Source organism: Anabrus simplex, chromosome 6 (genome assembly GCF_040414725.1).
Source record: "Anabrus simplex isolate iqAnaSimp1 chromosome 6, ASM4041472v1, whole genome shotgun sequence".
NCBI lineage: Eukaryota > Metazoa > Arthropoda > Insecta > Orthoptera > Tettigoniidae > Anabrus > Anabrus simplex.
The window spans coordinates 249976145-249996623 of record NC_090270.1 but is presented as its reverse complement, the minus strand read 5'-3'; the positions used below and the strand labels follow the sequence as shown (position 1 = coordinate 249996623).

Genomic DNA, 20479 nt, shown 5'->3' with positions numbered 1-20479 from the left:
TTCACAACCTGTGTCATTAAGTGACTCTTATTTCACATTTGATCTGTAGGTTAAATGTTCAAGGAGTCAACAAGCTTGTAATTTATAGTACATTAGTTGAAAATATTATGAGTATTGCAGCAGATTTCGTGCCAGTAATTTCAGTCCACTTCAGATGTTATTCAGTTTGAACCTGTGTTGTAAGAAAATGTTCAAGGCCTACTTAAAGGATGAAACCATTCTTTGAGGCTTTCTCTCTTATCATATCATGACCGTTGTTACTTAATGTTTCAGGCATCCTTAGAAGTACGGCAAGCGGGGCGCCGGACTCTGAATACTCTGTCAGGTGGCACCATGGGTGGTTCAACTGTTACCATTCTTCATTACAATGATGTCTACAACATCGACTCGAGGAACACTGAACCTGTTGGGGGAGCAGCTCGGTTTTGTGCGGCCATCAAATCTTTCTCCCATCTAAACCCCCTGGTGTTGTTCAGTGGAGACATCTTCTCTCCTAGCATGTGTGAGTCTTATTCTAATGCCCTTATTTCCACGTGTGATTTAAGTCATGTATAGAAAGAAATATGAAATGGAACACATAATAGATAAGCACAATGACAGATCAATGTGGTAAGAGAATGAGAATTAAGAGTATGTGAAGAGTTATCTGATCCTGTAAAAAGGGGTGTCCCACAGAATGATATGAGTAAAGAACTGGAATCAAAGATAAGATTATTTGCAGATGATGTTATATTGTACACAGAAGTTTATTAGTTACAGGATTGTCAGCAACTCGAAAAAGACCTTGACAATGTTTTGAGATGAACAGCAGACAATGAAACGATGGTAAACAGGATGAAAAGTCAGGTTATTAGTATCACCAAGTGGAAAGGTCCTGTCAGTTTTAGTTACTGTGTTGATAATGTGTAGTGCCTATCACTGTAAGTACCTAGGTGTTAATATAAGGAAATACCTTGTTGGGGTAATAACATTAATAAGGCTGTAAAGAAAGGTTACAGATCTCTTCACATGGTTATGAGGGTATTTAAGTGCTGCAGTAAGAAGGTAAAGGAGAGGGCATATTAGAATGTGGTTCCAGTGTATGAGTATGGGATCCTCATCAGGATTATTTCATCAAGAAATAAAAATTTCATGTTGATTGGCATATGTACATTGTTTATGGACCTTTTGATATTGTAGTGCAATTTGTGTCATTGGCTGATGATGACCTTGACCTTGGGTCGAAACTAGTACCAAATAAATGTTTCATTTGTAATGTAAACCGCATTACAAAAATTTTGTATTGAAAAGGTGGAACTGTTAAACTAAAACTTTTAATTTTCTAGGATTACTTCATACAAAAACTGGAAAATATCTAAATGAAAGCAGCACGTTTTGTTCTTGGTGATTTCTGACAAAAAATTAGTGTTATGAAATTGTTGCAAATCAATCAATCAATCAATCAGTGACCTACATTTAGGGCAGTCGCCTAGGTAGCAGAATCCCTATCTGTTGTTAGCCTAGTCTTTTCTTAAATGATTTCAAATAATTTAAACATTTATCAAATTTATTGGTAAATTATTCCAATCCCTAACTCTTCTTCCTATAAATGAATATTTTCCCTAATTTCTTCTCTTGAATTCCAACTCTTATCTTCATATTGTGATCTTGATCTTTCCTTCTTTTAAAAACACCACTCAAACTTATTAGCCTACTGTCATTTCACGTCATCTCTCCACTGACAGCTTGGAACATACTGCTTATTACATGTTATAAACCTCATTTTAGGTCCGTATTGAAAATTTTACGGTTCAACAATAATAAAGGTGTTTTAATTTGTTCCACCTATTCAATACTTATATTTTCACTTATAGTGGTTACATAAATAGATTCTTAGTTTCATGGGACATGTTTCGCCCTCAATTAAGGGCATCTTCAGCCTAAAAAAATCATCAACAATACAACTAAATTAAAAGTGGAAGTTAAAAGTTTAGTCAGTTATTAAAATTCGTAACATAAAAATGTGAAAAGTGATACAATATATAAAGATGCTAATGAAAAACTGTCTTATGATTAAACCATAATCTTGTCGGAGACTAAAACTTCTTCTATTAAAATTCTAATTAAAAACAGTTCATATAAAATATTAGTGGAAAACCAAGGTGGTAATAATATAAAGCCAACGACATGAGGGCGTGAACACAAGCATAAACTTGATTGTCATGAATACAATCTTTCCAAGGCCGCTGATGAAATTCGTCAGCAAGTGAGACAGAAGCATCTGTTGAAAAATTATAAGTGGCCCTTAGCACCGGTAGGTAATAAAAATGGCTGAAACCTTGCCAGAAAATGTCAGTAGATGTAGAAATAATGTTTTCTGTAAGAGAAGGAAAAGAAGAAATAAGAAATTGAACGTAAGGAGAGAATTCGGTTTACATAAAATTGAAACAGATGAGGACTTACATGTAAGTGGAAGTTGTTATTTGTTATCTACTGTTGTGTTGGTTGCTGCCCGTCTGTTGGCTCTGAGTCTGGTGTTGTAACTGTGCTGCAGAGGCGGCAGTGAACTCGGAGGGGAAGGAATAGGGGAGTGTGGAAGGGAGGAGAGGATGGGTGGAGTCAATTGTGACGAGGCTGACAAAGGGGCGGAGTCAACCGTATTGCTGGAAGTAGGCCTAATATCTGTGGGTATGGGAGGATTATTAGAGTTTGAAGAATTAAATATATTAGGTATCCTAAATTTATTCGAACTAACTGACTAATAATTTCAACATTAATTCATGTAACATAGTTTTATTGTCCGTGGTTTCATTAAGATTCTGTTGCTTATTGTACGTCTGATCTAAATAGATGTATAAACTTTCTAATTCGTTCAGCATTCTCCTTTTTTGTATGTTTCTAATTATCGCTAAGTCTTTCTCTATGGATTCAAATCTGTGACAGATATTAGGCCTACTTCCAGCAATACAGTTGACTCCGCCCCTTTGTCAGCCTCGTCACAATTGACTCCACCCATCCTCTCCTCCCTTCCACACTCCCCTATTCCTTCCCCTCCGAGTTCACTGCCGCCTCTGCAGCACAGTTACAACACCAGACTCAGAGCCAACAGACGGGCAGCAATCAACACAACAGTAGATAACAAATAACAACTTCCACTTACATGTAAGTCCTCATCTGTTTCAATTTTATGTAAACCGAATTCTCTCCTTACGTTCAATTTCTTATTTCTTCTTTTCCTTCTCTTACAGAAAACATTATTTCTACATCTACTGACATTTTCTGGCAAGGTTTCAGCCATTTTTATTACCTACCGGTGCTAAGGGCCACTTATAATTTTTCAACAGATGCTTCTGTCTCACTTGCTGACGAATTTCATCAGCGGCCTTGGAAAGATTGTATTCATGACAATCAAGTTTATGCTTGTGTTCACGCCCTCATGTCGTTGGCTTTATATTATTACCACCTTGGTTTTCCACTAATATTTTATATAAACTGTTTTTAATTAGAATTTTAATAGAAGAAGTTTTAGTCTCCGACAAGATTATGGTTTAATCATAAGACAGTTTTCCATTAGCATCTTTATATATTGTATCACTTTTCACATTTTTATGTTACGAATTTTAATAACTGACTAAACTTTTAACTTCCACTTTTAATTTAGTTGTATTGTTGATGATTTTTTTTAGGCTGAAGATGCCCTTAATTGAGGGCGAAACATGTCCCATGTAACTAAGAATCTATTTATGTAACCACTATAAGTGAAAATATAAGTATTGAATAGGTGGAACAAATTAAAACACCTTTATTATTGTTAAACATACTGCTTAGTCGAGCAGCTCCATCTCTTTCCTCCCAAGTCTTCCTAGCCCAAAGTTTGCAACATTTATGTAATGCTTCTCTTTTGTCAGATATCGCCCAGAACAAATACAGCATTTATATTTTTATTTTATTTTTTCCACTTCTCTAATTAACTAATCCTGGTGAGGGTCCCATACACTGGAACCACACTCTGATTGGGGTCTTACCAGAGACTTACACACCCTCTCTTTTACATCCTTACTACAACCCCTAAATACCGTCATAATCATATAAAGAGATCTGTAACCTTTAATTACAATCCCATTTATGTGATTACCCCTATGAAAAGCTTTCGTTGTATTAACACCTAGATACTTGCAGTGATCCTCATGAGGAATGTTCACCCCATCAATACAGTAATTAAAACTGAGAGGAGTTTTCCTCTTTGTGAAACTCATAACCTGACTTTTCACTCCATTTACCATCATGATGTAGTATTTACAGTGCACTGTGTCTTCTGGTATGGGCTAGAGCAATTTGTTACTTTCATTGACCTGTCTCAGTCTCATCCTTGGCTTTGACAATATGAAAGTGACTGAGGTATGAACGATGTTATTAATACCATTGCTTATGCAGCCAGTCCCTGCTATGAATCAATGAATGATGTGAAAATATCGCTCATAGGGTCGGTTGGTGAATGCATTTCCGTCGGCTTGGCAGACTGATATATAATAGAAACTTCTGGTTCAGTGAGGAAAGCAACAGGGAAACTACATCACTCCTCATTTCCCTCATTTTTTTTTCAAAATGGCGCCCGGTAATGACGACGTAGTGTTTTATTCTCCGAGTAAATTAACCGTAAAATGTGACGAAAAGTGCGGAAAATGTCGAAAATTAGTGAAAAATGGAATGTTGTGTGATTCATGTGATCGATGGTGGCATTATAAGTGCGGAAATTGCCCTAGAGACGTAAAAACTAATGAAAATGTTGACTGGATTTGTGAGCAGTGTGTTCGGAATGTTGTTGTTGGGGACGGCGTTGACGAAGCACCGAAAACAGTCGATGAGGAATATAAAAGTGCATTAGAAATTATAAACATTCTAAAAAAGGACAATGAGACTCTTAAAGTTGAAAATCAAGAATTAAAAGAAAGACTGCGATCGCTAGAATTTGGGACTGACCATTCTTCGAGTGATATACCGGTACAAGTAACAAACTCGAGCACGTGGTGTCAAGTAGTTCGTGGATGGCCGGCTAAGAAGAAATCTACAACTGAATTTCCGGAAATAAACATTAGAAATAGGTTTTCTGCCCTAAATAATCTAATCCTGGAAGAAAGTGATCGCGCGCGTGAAACCAAATCATCGCGATCCGTTGCCGTGCCGAGTTTAAAATTTAGGCCTAGAATTCAGATTCAAGACCCAGTTAGGCCTAAATCAGCGAAGGTAGCTGTGTTTGGTGATAGCCAAGGAAGGGGAATTGCGGGAGTTATTAACGACGAGAATATAGCAGCAACCAGAGAAATATATCCAGGAGCTTCTATCAGCAGTGTTGTAGAAAACGTAGAAGCAGCAACTAGGAACTTCGGGAGCGGCGATGCAGTGCTTATCATCGGTGGGACGAACGACGTAGCTCGTGACGACGCCAAGAATGTAAGATCACAACTTAAACATACACTAGGGAAGCTGACCCACACTAACGTTTTTGTAGTGAACGTGCCCCACAGGCATGATTTGAGTAGAGACTCGTGTGTGAACATTGAAGTGGACAAGGTCAATACAGATATTGTTAAAATTTGTAAACATTTTCGGAATACTCAGGTTATTGAATGCAGCAGTTTTGAGAGATACTGTTATACAAAACATGGCCTCCATCTAAACAATTCAGGTAAACAAAAGATAGCAAATATTGTTCTAGATTTTATTAATCTTAAGATATGTACTGTAAAACAGGCAACTCCCTTGAGTTATAATACTGACCAGGAAAACTAGTAGAAAGAGCCAGCTGTACTTCAAGCTGGCTCAGTCAACTAGAAAAAGAAACTCAGGATAGTAAGGAATTTCAAGTTACCCAATTGCAACAGTCAAGTTTTAGGGAGGAAGGGGGTCTGAGATTGCTCTTGGTAAACTGTCAAAGTGTAGTAAATAAACAATTAAAATTCGGTACATTGATGGAATCTTATGAGACTGATGTGGTGATAGGAGTGGAATCGTGGTTGAAAGAAGGGGTGGGTAATAGAGAAGTATTTCCAGAAGGGTACACAGTCCATCGTAGAGACCGAGGAGATAAAAAGGGAGGGGGGGTGTTTATTCTGGTGAAGGAAAATTACTGTTCACATGAATGGTTTACCGATGAAAGGGATGAAATATTAGGGATAAAATTAGTTTGTGATAATATGAAGGAGGTGGGAATTATAGGAACATACAGGCCTGGAAGAGAGGAAAGAGACATGGAAATCTTTGAAAAAATAATAGATTATACTCATAAAAACAATAATAATGATATGGTAATAATTGGGGGAGATCTAAATTTGCCTGAAGTTGAATGGAAAGGAGCTGCAAGTGAAGCCCATGAACAGAAACTGGCAAATAAGTTAATTTGGGAGGGAGGATTTACACAAGTAGTACAAGAACCGACTCGTCTCAATAACTTACTAGATGTATTCTTGGTTAAACCATGGGAAATTGTTGATAAAACTGAGGTAATTGAAGGAATAGGAGACCATAAGGCTGTAATAATGGATGTAGGACTCGTACCAAAAAGGCTTAATAAGAGGGTTACACAAGACAAGAAATTGTACAGAAATACTAAAGTTGATGAATTTGGGACTTACCTTAAATCACAATTCAGTTGTTGGATAAGTGAAGGGAGTAACGTGGATACACTTTGGGCTAAACTTAAAGGAATTATTTGGGAAGGAGAGAAGAGATTTGTACCTGTTAAGAAGGGTAAAATGACCTCAGACCCTGTTTATTATACAAGGGAAATAAGAAAATTAAAAAGAAAATGTAGAATAGTAAACAGGAAAATCAAAGAGGGTAGGGAGAGTAGAGAAACTAGAAAACAGCTAATGAGGGAACTGAATAGAGTGAAAAAGGAAGCAAAAGAGAATTATATGAATGGCATACTTCAAGAGGGTAATGACCACAAAGGGAAATGGAAAAAGCTGTATTCATATATCAGGAATCAAAAAGGAAAAGGAGTCCAAATTCCTACAATGGTGGGAGAAGGGGGTGAACACTATTTAACAGATACTGAGAAAGCAAACCTATTTAGTAGGGAATTTAGAGATTCAGTAGATGATTGTCAAGAGTTGGAAACCGAAACAGAAGATAGAGAGGGAGAGAGACAGAGGGAAACAAGAAGCTTCTCATTCACAAACGAAGATATTTTCAGAGAAATCCAACTGCTTCAGCAAGGAAAAGCTGCAGGAAGTGATCAAATTACTGGGGAGGTATTAAAGACAATGGGGTGGTACATAGTGCCTTATTTAAAATTTCTCTTTGACTATGTCATAAATAATAGTGTAATACCAAAGGAATGGAAGGAATCTATAATAATACCAATTTATAAAGGAAAGGGTGATAAAAGGAAACCAGAGAACTACAGACCAATCAGCCTGACCAGTATAGTTTGTAAAATTCTGGAGAGTTTAATATCGAAGTACATCAGAGGGATATGTGATGATAAAAATTGGTTCATGAGGAGCCAGTATGGATTTAGAAAGAAATTTTCTTGTGAGGCACAACTGGTGGGATTTCAGCAGGACATATCAGATCAGTTGGATTCAGGAGGTCAGTTAGATTGCATAGGTAGCCATAGATCTTTCCAAAGCCTTTGATAGAGTGGAACATGGAATATTATTAAAGAAATTGGAGGGAATAGGATTGGACGTAAGGGTTACACGTTGGATAAAAGCATTTCTAAATTCAAGGGTTCAGAATGTCAAAGTAGGAAATAATGTATCGCAGGAAGAGAAAGTTTGGAAGGGAATTGCACAGGGTAGTATAATCGGTCCGTTACTTTTCTTAATATACGCAAATGATTTAGGGAACAATATAACATCAAAAATAAGATTGTATGCAGATGACATAATTGTTTATAGAGAAATAAACAACATTGAGGATTGTTCAGAATTACAAAGGGACCTTGAAAGTATCCAACAATGGGTTGAAGAAAATAATATGAAGGTTAATGGAGGCAAATCAACTGTTACAACTTTTACAAACAGGAGCTTTAAAACTGAATTTGAATATACTTTGGATGAGGTAGTTATCCCAAAAGATGGCAAGTGCAAATACTTAGGTGTGAGATTTGAAAGTAATTTGCACTGGAAGGGTCATATTGATGACATTGTTGGGAAAGCATACAGATCATTACATGTCATAATGAGGCTACTTAAAGGATGCAACAAAGAATTAAAAGAAAAAAGTTACTTGAGTATGGTTCGTCCATTATTGGAATATGCAAACAGTGTTTGGGATCCTCACCAAGAATACCTAATAAAAGAAATAGATAGTGTGCAGAGGAAAGCAGCAAGATTTGTAACAGGGGATTTCAGGAGAAAGAGTAGTGTATCAGAAATGCTAAAGGAACTTGGGTGGGAAACTTTAAGTAAGAGAAGGGAGAAAACTAGACTTACAGGATTATATAGAGCCTATACAGGAGAAGAAGCATGGGGAGATATCCGTGAGAGGCTTCAGATGGAAAATAATTATATCGGCAGGACTGACCACAAATATAAAATTAGAAGGAATTTTAGCAGAAGCGATTGGGGTAAATTTTCATTCATTGGGAAGGGTGTGAAGGAGTGGAACAGTTTACCAGGGGTAGTGTTTGATCCTTTTCCAAAATCTGTACAGATATTCAAGAAGAGAATAAACAGCAACAGAGAAAATAAATGAAGTGTTAGAGGGCATTCGACCAGTGCAGGTTATTGTAAAAAAAAAAAAAAAAAAATGTGTGTGAATAAATTAATTCCATCCCCTGGTCTAAGGAGTTTGGACAGCCAAAGTAGGGGACTGCCTGTAGGGGTGAAGTACAGTGGGGACTTCGAGGGCCCTGGGACCGCTACGGTAGCTGTGAAGGCCCTTCAGGAACTCTGAAAAGTGGTGGCAAAAGGGGCTCTGGTTAAGACGCAGCAGGTCGTTATGCTACTTAGGATCCAGAACGGGTAAAAAAAAAAGTAAATAAATAAATGCAATGTAAATATTAATGTTATACCAGTTTTATAGTATCATTTGAAGCAATTCCACATACTGTATATCAGTTGACTATATTTGTAAGTAGTACAGGAGATATTATAATTAGAATTTTGTAAACAATATAAATTTATTAAGGATGAGCTGTGTGTTTAATAGAAAACATTGTTGGCATAAATTGTATAATATTGTATTATAGGAAAAATTTTCTTCTCTTGTTAATTTAATATTTAGTGCTTGACAATAATGTATTTTAGTGTACCATTTGCCACCGAGGTAGACACCTCATTTGCAAATAAAGAGATTTTGATTTGATTTTTGATTTGATAGTATGCCTCTTCAGTGACGCCTAAGCTCTCTATGACAGCTGTTGGTGGAGCTGTAGAAGATCAAACCAGCCTTCGGGCTGAATACCCAACATACAACAATATACTATTGTCTGCTGTCCATCTCACAATGAATCTTGATGGAAGAGCATTATGTACTACCTAAGGAACTCCACATGGTGTTGATCGACTTGGAGAAAGCCTTTGACTGTGTATTATAGAGAGATTGTCTGGGAGGTGTTGCAATTCCAGAATGTCCCCGAGGAGTATGTGAGGCTCATCCAGGATGTGCGAATTCATAACCCCCCCCAAACCCCATGGTGCAACAGCCCTGAAGGGCCTTGGCCTGCAAGCGACCGCTGTGGTGGTGTCTTGTGGTCAGCACAACAAATCCTCTTGCCCGTTAATAATGGGTTTCTAGACCGGGGCCGCCATCTCACCATCAGATAGCTCCTCAATTTTAATCACATAGACTGAGTGAACCTTGAACCAGCCCTCAGATGCAGGAGAAAATCCCTGTTCTGGCCGGGAATCGAACCCAAGGCCGCCAGGTAAGAGGCAGGCACGCTACCCCTACACCGTAGGGCTGGCCACGTGCATGTTCATCCCTCTACCAAATTGAAAACTAGTTCAGGTGTGTCTTCAAGTTTTCCTGTTGAAGTTGGTATGCATCAGGGTCTGAAAAGCATTATCTGTTTACATAACAGACGTGAAATCGCACTGATGTATATTGTTATTCCTAATGCTGTTTACAGTGACATGCTCTCCCAATTTTTGAGGGTGTGTGAAGTCAGTTTGATGCCGCTGTAGTTGCCACATTCTCAGACATCTCCCTTCTGCTCAAAGATGGGCATGAGGTAGTTTTGAAGAAACTGTTATGGTATGGGAACAAAAGCAAGGGTCTTGTTAAACATGAACAGTTATTCAGGGGCCATCTTGACAGATCTTCAGTCTTGATGATTAAAGAACCAGAATGAGAGATAAGGCTTTGTGCAGATGATGTTATACTGTACAGAGTAATAAATAAATTACAAGATTGCAAGCAACTGCAAAAAGACCTTGACTTTTCATGACGGCCTTTGTCCCTCAGGAGTTAAACTTATTTTTGGTGCAGGCTGGGTGATGTGCCTAGAATGAAATGTCATTTCTTAACATTTTTCAACCTCTAACGGGGAATTTATTAATTTGACCATTTTTATTGGTCTCTTTTGGGGATTCATATCATGTCCTATGTTTCAGTGTTGTGATATTGTTTCTGATAGGGAATCGAGCTCACGTCCTTCTGGGTGGACCTAGCACACTTTTACCACTTCGGCTAGGCACCCTCTTGAATCTTGCTATACACGGATGATACTGTTCTAGTGAAATCCGTGAAGACACATCACTGGAGATGAACGGACGCGGGATCAGCCGTAAGGAGACAAAAGACATGTTCTTCAACTTCACAGTGCCAGGATTGTTTGGCCGAGACAATTCTGTTGGTGTGGGCACGTCAAGCGGTCATCCTGTACAGAAAGCTCTTGCTATCACAGATCCAAGGAGAGAGTGAGGACTCCTGGGAGCAACATGGTAGTGAAAAGCTGAAACCATCATCATGGAGAAAGAGATTGATGGGTTTTAGATACAGTTTTTACCACGAATTACTCCATGTCAGTTACGCAAGTTTCAAATTTTTGACATAGACTTATGTTCCTCGACAATGGGTACGAAAAAATTAAGATGCTTTTAGTGTTCGTATATCACCAAGAGTAATTTAACTTACTGTTATGTTTAATGTCTCAATTGACAGATAAAAGAGGAGGCTACCTGTTGCAAAAAAAAAAAAAAAAAAAAAAAAAAAAAAAAAAAAAAAAAAAAAAAAAACTGTGAAACGTAGTTTTCAAGAAATAGCCCTTCAAAATAAGGCAACATTTGTCACACACATACTGTTATATACGGTACGCTGTGTTGACTCGCGTGCTCAGTTGTGAATACATCGTGGTCAGTTGTATAGAATAACAAATTTAATAATTGAATCTTGCTTTTACTCATAATATTACCCCTGAACTCTTAAAATTATGTCTACCGAGCTCGATAGCTGCAGTCGCTTAAGTGCGGCCAGTATCCAGTAATCGGAAGATAGTGGGTTCGAACCCCACTGTCGGCAGCCCTGAAGATGGTTTTCCGTGGTTTCCCATTTTCACACCAGGCAAATGCTGGGGCTGTACCTTAATTAAGGCCACTTCCTTCCCATTCCTAGGCCTTTCCTGTCCCATCGTCGCCATAAGACATATCTGTGTCGGTGCGACGTAAAGCAAAATAGCAGAAAACAAAAAGTCTCATATTTCTCATATCACAGACCCATACTACACAGAGTTATTACCCATATTCCAAGTGTACCACATTCTGTTGAATAAAATTTGTTCTCCATGTAATATTTGTCTTTTATTCCTAATAAATAAGTGTACGAAACCCTGCGGCCATTACAATAGCGACAGCCTAGTGCCAATTTTTTTCACAATGTTCATATTACAGAAGGCTGAAGATGACTTTGAATAAAGTTTAAATTAAGAGTACCTGCAATAAAACTACATCTAAAACCCATAATATTATGAGTAAATACCACAACATCACAGCTACAACCATTAAATATTAGTGAAAAGATATCCCTGTTCCCCAGATGCAGAAGCAAATACTCCAGGGATCAGAAGAGCCGATGATGAATAATGAAATGCCCACACTGCAGGCACATATGTGGCCGGGGGAAGAAGAAGAAGAAGAAGAAGAAGAAGCTGCTTTACACTGCAATGGATTAGATGTGAAATGACCTCTCCATTTTCTCAATACTGCACTTACATGTCTTTTGTTACTAGTTTTAAAAACTCTCTTCAACAGATCTTTGTAAAATTATTACATCTTACCTGTTTACTCCTGTAATAATTAAGAGGGGAATTCCTCAAGGCATTATTATTGGACCTTAATGTTTTCTTATATATATAAATGATATGAGTTACGACGTGGAATCAGAGATAAGGCTTTTTGCAGATGATGTTATTCTAATATAGAGTAATAAATAAGTTACAAAATTGTGAGCAACTGCAAAATGATCTCGATAATGATGCAAGATGGACAGCAGGCAATGGTATGATGATAAACGGGGTTAAAATTCAGGTTGTGAGTTTCACAAATAGAAAAAGTCCTCTCAGTTTTAATTACTGCATTGATGGGGTGAAAGTTCCTTATGGGGATCACTGTAAGTACCTAGGTGTAAGATCTTCATTGGGGTAATCACATAAATGGGATTGTAAATAAAGGGTACAGATCTCTGCACATGGTTATGAGGGTGTTTAGGGGTTGTAGTAAGGATGTAAAGGAGAGGGCATATAAGTCTCCGTTAAGACCTCAACTACAGTATGGTTCCAGTGTACGGGGCCCTCACCAGGATTACTTGATTCAAGAACTGGAAAAAATCCAAAGGAAGGAAGCTTGATTTGTTCTGGGTGATTTCTGACAAAAGAGTAGCGTTACAAAAATGTTGCAGAGTTTGGGCTGGAAAGACTTGGGAGAAAGAAGACGAGCTGCTTGACTAAGTGGCAACACTAGCAACCGGAAATGAGTTAGCTGGAAAATTTATAATGTCCAGTAACGGACCAACTATATTGGTATTATAAGTGGTATGTTCCAAGCTCTCAGCGGAGAGATGGCGTGGAATGACATTAGTAGACGAATAAGTTTGAGTAGTGTCTTTAAGAGTAGGAAAGATCACAGTATGAATATAAAGTTGGAATTCAAGAGGACAAATTGGGGTAAATATTTGTTTATAAGAAGGGGAGTTAGGTATTGGAATAATTTACCAAGGAAGATGTTCAATAAATTTCCAATTTCTTTGAACTCATATAAGACAAGGCTATGAAAACAACAGATAGGGAATCTGCCACCTGGGCGCCTGCCCTAAATGCAGATCAGTATTGATTGATTGATTGATTGATTGATTGATTGATTGATTGATTGATTCATGCCACATTTTAAAATAGCTGTTTGAACAGATTTGATATTCTCTAAGAGTTGACAAAATTGAACCTTATTTTTATATAAACATTGTGCAGATTTAGATTTGAGAAACCTTTTATATAAATAATTGTGTCCTAATGTATTGAGTGTTCAAATTTTAATGAAATGGTGCTCTTGTTGCAGTGAGCTCATTCACCAAGGGAGAGCAGATGGTTCCTGTGCTGAATGAATGTGGCACTCACTGTGCAGTATTTGGCAACCATGATTTCGGTGGGTATTGAACAGACTGAAATTCTGCTCCTTCGTGAGTTCCATTAACTTTTCATTAAATTGTGCTTGTATACTGCAGACTTCGGACTGGAGGTACTCAACGAATGGGTATCACAGACACAGTTCCCATGGCTCATGTCTAACGTGATAGACCAGGAGACAGGGCGTCCTCTGGGGGACGGGCGCATCACTCATGTTGTGGATTGGAGCGGCAAGAGAATAGGACTGGTCAGTTTGTTGGTTTATGTTTCTATTATGATTGGTATGTTAAATTGGATGTGAAGTGTTCTCTCCATTTTTCAGTGCAGCACTTACATCTGTTTGTAACTAGTTTTTAAAACTCTTCTGTTCAACAGAACTTTGTAAATTTCTTTCCTTTTATGTGTTTACTCATTGATGCCACTATTGATTCACAAGTTTGATCACAAGGATCTTTAAAATATATTTAATTTTGGAGACAAAATGCAGTACGAGGCATTATTTTCTAGGTATCTGAGGAATGTAATCTTAACTAGTCATTTTTATAATTTGAATTTATCTGTGAAAATTGAATTTAGGTTTGTAATGGTTCATCTTTCATAGCCTACATTTAAAATCAATTTTCATGGATCATTTAATAAGGGTCTGTACTACGACAACTAGATAAGTGCGTGGTTTGAAGTTATGCGATACATTGCACATTTATCTGGAACCACTTCTATTTATTATTAAATAAGAATGTAATTCACTACATTTCTTATTCTTTTGTATTGAATAGGTTGAATCTCTTTATCAATTATTTCAATTTTAACTGTAATATTGCTCAGTGTCGAGTATTGTCTCTACTGTATTTGTCGTAATCTCTCTACTTTAGCTTTATGCTGTGCGGTCACTTTCCATGACATTCGCTAGACTACTGTACCCCTTCAGTATCTGCAACTAAAGTCCCACTGCCAACAATGGTATTTTAAGGCAGAGACAGGTTCCAAGAAGGACATTCCAGGAATAATTATTGAACAAGGGGAGTGTGTATGTGAGGATCTTCAAAAGGCAGAAATATTCAGTCAGCAGTATGCAGGGATTGTTGGTTACAATGATAATGTCCAGATAGAGGAGGAGACTAATGCTTAAGAAGTATTAAAATTTACATATGATAACAATGATATTTACAATAAGATACAAAAGTTGAAAACTAGAAAAGCGGCTGGAATTGATAAGATTTCTGGGGATATACTAAAGACAATGGATTGGGATATAGTACCATATCTGAAGTACTTATTTAATTATTGTTTGCTTGAAGGAGCTATACCAGATGAATGGCGAGTTGCTATAGTAGCCCCTGTGTATAAAGGAAGGGGGTGATAGACATAAAGCTGAAAATTACAGGCCAGTAAGTTTGACATGTGTTGCATGTAAGCTTCTTTCTGATTATATTAGACATGTTTGTGAAATAACTGGTTCGATAGAAGGCAGTTCGGTTTTAGGAAAGGTTATTCCACTGAAGCTCAACTTGTAGGATTCCAGCAAGATATAGCAGATATCTTGGATTCAGGAGGTCAAATGGACTGTATTGCGATTGACCTGTCTAAAGCATTTGATAGGGTGGATCATCGGAGACTACTGGCAAAAATGAGTGCCTTCACTTGCATACACCCCAGCGTCAGTGGGTAGGTTCTGACACATCCCACTCTGATGAGTCTAGTGTCAGGCCTAAGACGAAACGCTGATTAATAGAGCAAACGCCTGAAAAGCCTTACATCTGATATGTTTTTGACATTTTTAAGTGGTATGTTCCGAGCTGTCAGCGAAGAGATGGCGTGGAATGGCATTAGTAGACGAATAAGTTTGAGTGGCGTCTTTAAAAGTAGGAAAGATCACAATATGAAGACAAAGTTGGAATTCAAGAGGACAAATTGGGGCAAATATTCATTTATAGGAAGGGGATTTAGGGATTGGAATAACTTACCAAGGGAGATGTTTAATAAATTTCCAATTTCTTTGAAATCATTTGAGAAAAGGCTAAGGAAAACAACAGATAGGGAATCTGCCACCTGGGCGACTGCCCTAAATGCAGATCAGTATTGATTGATTGATTGATTGATTGATTGATTGATTGATTGATTGATTGATTGATTGAACTCTAATGTATCACTTTTCTAATTTACCTGTATTTCGGCAACTGCAGGAATTCATAAGTCTATGGCATTATTTTAACTCTGTTACATCCAAGTCAGTTGTCTCATAATCTTTCTCTTTTAATTAAATGCTGCGTGGTCACTTCCCATGACCTTCACTAGACCACTGCATCCCTCCAATATCTGCAGCTTAAGTCCCGTTGCCAACAGAACAGACTATTGTATCACATTTCTAACTCACTTATGTTTTGATAAGGGGATCTGCATATGTCAGGGACATTAACTTTGGGTACAAGTAACTGCATTTAACAAAAATTAATACGTATAACACCAAGGTACGTATAAATGAGGTAGCCTACATGCAAATGAGTTTTAACTAACATAATTTTAAATTATATTTTACAAGGACCTACAGAAATGTATGTATAATAAAGAATTATGCAGAAATTAGTTAATTTATAAACTGGTCTCAACTTTATCTATTTTTCAAACGACTTTGTTGTATAGTTGGATGCCCTCAGGATACTTAACAAGAATGATTACTGATACAAATCTGGGGAACAATGGCAGGAGGGTATGCAGAATGAGGAGATAAAGGCTAAGTTAGGAATGAACTTATAATGAATGAAGCTGTGCATATAAACTGGCAGTGGTGGTGGGATCATGCGACGTGATTGGAGGAGGATATTTTACTCAGGTGAGTAATGGACTTGGACATGAAGGCCGAGAGAAGCAGAGGGAGACCAGGGCAACTGTGGCTATAAGTTTAAAAAATGAGAGGTGTAAGAAAAAACAAAGCTATAGAGTTGGCTGCAAATAAAGGATGTGGAGTCGCATAATTAATTCACATAGACTTGCAGATTGAATGCTGAAGGCGTAACAAACTATAAGGAGATAACATTTTCATGATGGAACTTGCATCCAGTGTGTTTTTCCACCACAACTACGCAGAGTACCCTACACAGATGACACCACACATGCTCATGTCTGTTTTTCATTTTACTACCTGACATTTTCACCTTCACTTCCTGTATGTATTAATTTCTATTTCTTTTTCAGTTCTGTAGCATTCTACTGAGATACTTTGATTCTGCATTTTATGGTCAAGTTTTATCTTAACTATTCGTTTGCTAATTTTGCAGCTTGTGTCAAAAAAAAAAAAAAAGCCTTATACATTGTTTCTATTATTTGATTGGCTGTCTGCATCTGCCACAGCTAAAGCAATAAAAATGTATCTATGATGATTTTTTTTCCCCCCTCACTAATTGTTTGTTCTGAATGTGGAAGTAGTTGTCCTGTGTCTGCTCTCAGGTGGGGCTGGTAGAACAAGAGTGGCTGGACACACTGGCGACCATCAATCCTGAGGAGGTGACCTTCCTGGACTTCGTTGAGGCTGGCCGAAAACTTGGAGCCCAGCTCAAGCAGGAGGTTCGTACGCTAACATAGTTTGATGTAGTGGAAGCGATTTCTTTAGTTTCGACTCAGTTAATTTATAACTCTTAGGTTCTTCAGATTGTCAGAACTAATTTAAGAATTTAAAAAATTGAGGAAATACCTGAAAAAGAAAATGTATAACAACAAATTATGTGTAAAAAGGAAACATGAAGATAGCAAGAATGAATACTGATATGAATATGGAGGAACAATGCCGGGAGAGTACTTGGAATGAGAAGATAAACGCTAAGTGAGGAATGAATTTGGTAATGGATGAGGCTGTGCCTATTGCTACATGCCAGCCCTGTGGTAGCCCCTTTCAGTACTTCCTGGATAGGGCTAGTGAGTCACACGACCAGGGATCTCCTAGCTAGCCGGGAGGACGGGGCCTGTTTTCCATGTATTGTTCTCGTCGGCTGGTTTACCTGTGAGTTTCTGCGAGATGCAACAAGAATGTTCCACCTCTAGCCACAGTGTGAATATTCTGGTTCACATCACCCGAGCTATAAAAAAGGGAGGCGAGCCGCGGAGAGTTAGTCAATGTTGGTGCTGGACACAGAGTTATTGTTTGGACTCCATGGTGAAGTCACTGTGAGACTCAGTGTGTTGGTGTTCGGTGGCTGGGCTGAGGGCGACGGCTGATAAAGCAGGCATGAGGGAGTTAAAAAAAGTAACTATGTCGGTGGAAAACGGTAAATGAAAATGTAAACAGACTCTGGAATGGGTTTAAAGCAATTGTTAAGGAATGTGAAAACAGGTTTGTATCTTTAAAGGTGGTAGGGAATGGAAGAGACTCACCTTATTATAATAGAGAAATAAAGATACTAAAAAGGAGGTGTAGATTGGAAAGTAATAGTTAGAAATGGCTGTGGGAGTAAGGAGAAATTGAAGGAACTTACGAGGAAACTGAATCTAGCAAAGAAGTCGGTTAAGGATAACATGATGACAAGCATAATTGCCGTCATACAAATTTCATTGAAAAATGGAGGGGAAGGGTACTTTAAGGCAAAAACATGTTCCAAGAAGGACATTCCAAGAAACATTAATGAACAAGGGTGTGTGTGTGTGTGTGTGTGTGTGTGGGGGGGGGTCTTCAAAAGACAGAAGTGTTCAGTCAGCAGTATGTAAAGATTGTTGGTTACAAGGGTAATGTCCAGATAGAGGAGGTGACTAATGCTTAAGAAGTATTAAAATTTGCATATGATAACAATGACATTTACAATAAGATACAAAAGTTGAAAACTAGAAAAGTGGCTGGAATGATAAGATTTCTGGGGATATGCTAAAGACAATGGGTTGGGATATAGTACCATAGGTGAAGTACTTATTTGATTATTGTTTGTACGAAGGAGCTATACCAAATGAATGGAGAGTTGCTATAGTAGCCCCTGTGTATAAAGGAAAGGGTGATAGACATAAAGCTGAAAATTAAAGGCCAGTAAGTTTGTCATGCATTGCATTTAAGCTTTGGGAAGGCATTATTTCTGATTATATTAGACATGTTTGCGACGTGAAGCAATTTGAAAAGTGTTGACCTATCTGTGTCAATGCAACTTAAAGAAAATTGAGGGTGGGGGTGGGGACTAGCTGCTGAGCATGTGGTTCACTGAACAAGACCATTGACAAGAGTGTAAAAGGTATTTGATCCATTGTCTACTATCAATGTGAATGTTTGCCTCCACTTGATTAATTTCAGTAAATTAGCGAGTTCCTTGATTACCTGTAAATAAAAACAGTAGAGCTTCTTATTAGAAGCATTGATTCATATATAATAGTGACATTAGCCCAGAAAAGAGGAAGGAAATTGAGTTTATGCTACAAGAATTCTTTCTCTGCTGCTTTTCTTGTATCCCTCAAATTGGCCCAGTTTTATGGTCAGATGCCCCTTTCTAATGCCAATCCAATGTGGAGGAATGTATTTAACTATTACAGCTCATGCAAATAGAGGAGAACAAGATGTGCAGTGGGCCTGGCCTATAGGTCTGGTTCTCCCCACTCAGTCAGTTGCCAGGAGCAGATGTGTTCTGGTCATGTCAGACAGAGTGCTCAGCTGTGTGAATGCATGCAGAGTTGAAGATGCCACCAGTACAAAGCAAGTTGAAGGGCAAATTTCTTCACCGTCAAACCTGTGAAGTGTTTGCTGCTAATGTCTTATCAGTTTATGAAGAAAGAATCTGTGCATGGTTATCCATTGAAACTCAAATAAACACTGAAATGAATGGCCGAAGCAACTGGCATATAATAGTATTTTCCCTTCAGGTGAATCAAAAATGAACTGGAATGAGTCCAGGCAGATGAGTCAGTCATTTTCAACACCTCGCAAGGAAATGCCCAGAAGGTCTTGGAAGGCCACTTTAGACACTATTAATAAGCAAGTAGTTTGCCAAGTGTTATGTGATCCAATGTTACAGAGGAAAGAATGCCCACTTTAAACATTTGTGCAAAATCAAAATATTTCAAAGAAACTATAAATGCGCTCCACAAAATTCTTTGATTCTAGGATTCAGGTGGAAGAAGAAAAAAATAACTGAAAAGTACTCCAGGAGCAAGGCAGTATCAGGACAAAATGAATGGCTTACTTATGAATTATCCAGAAATACAGGAATGAGTGTCATCCAATTGTCTGTATGGACTTACATTCATATTACCGAGTGAGTTGGCCGTGCGGTTAGGGTCACGTAATAGTGAGCTTGCATTTAGGGAGATGGTGGGTTCGAATCTCGCCGTCGGCAGCCTTGAAGATGGTTTTCTGTGGTTTCCCATTTTCACACGACGCAAATACCTGGGCTGTACCTTAATTAAGGCCACGGCCACTACCTTCCCATTCCTAGCCTTTTCCCTATCCTTGCATCACTGAAAACCTTTTAGTGTATTAGTGCAACATTAAACCACTGAAAGAAAAAAACATACTTATAATACTGCACCATATGGATAGAGTGATACACTGCAGGGCCAGTTTTAAATCTATTTCAGAAAGAAACGGAATTGTCATCGTCCATGCTGGTGGAGAGGATGGTTTCATACCGAATGCCTGCGTAAGATCTAAATCAGACCAGAAAACACGGTGTTGTCATAATACCATGGACTTAACAAATCATCCAAAGGGAGTCAGGGCAATTTACTACCTTATACTGTCCTCGTTATAGAAAACTCTCCTTACCTCTACAAGCAGTCATCTCGTGCTTCCACATCAAACTCCACGAGAAGAAAAATGATGCCCTGGTTAACAACAAAGAGAATTCCTAGGAATGCTGAGACCCCAGTTGTATTCAGTAATTAGAAATGAACAAACCAATCCAGTGCACTCATAAAATATATTTTAACTGAACATGGCATTCTTGTTTACACTCTACTCAGTGGCGGCTG

At 38.0% G+C, this 20479-nt stretch overlaps 1 protein-coding gene across 1 annotated transcript in view; it reads left to right on the top strand.

Annotated features, from left to right (window-relative positions):
• Positions 1 to 20479, top strand: part of LOC136875701 (mannosylglucosyl-3-phosphoglycerate phosphatase) — a 176916-nt gene that overhangs the window by 85403 nt on the left and 71034 nt on the right. Inside the window, exons 2-5 of the mRNA XM_068228111.1 lie at positions 274 to 502; positions 13479 to 13565; positions 13645 to 13793; positions 16991 to 17107. Of these exons, the coding sequence (XP_068084212.1) occupies positions 334 to 502; positions 13479 to 13565; positions 13645 to 13793; positions 16991 to 17107 (522 nt within the window). The 5' untranslated portion in view covers positions 274 to 333. The remainder of the gene's footprint in view (positions 1 to 273; positions 503 to 13478; positions 13566 to 13644; positions 13794 to 16990; positions 17108 to 20479) is intronic.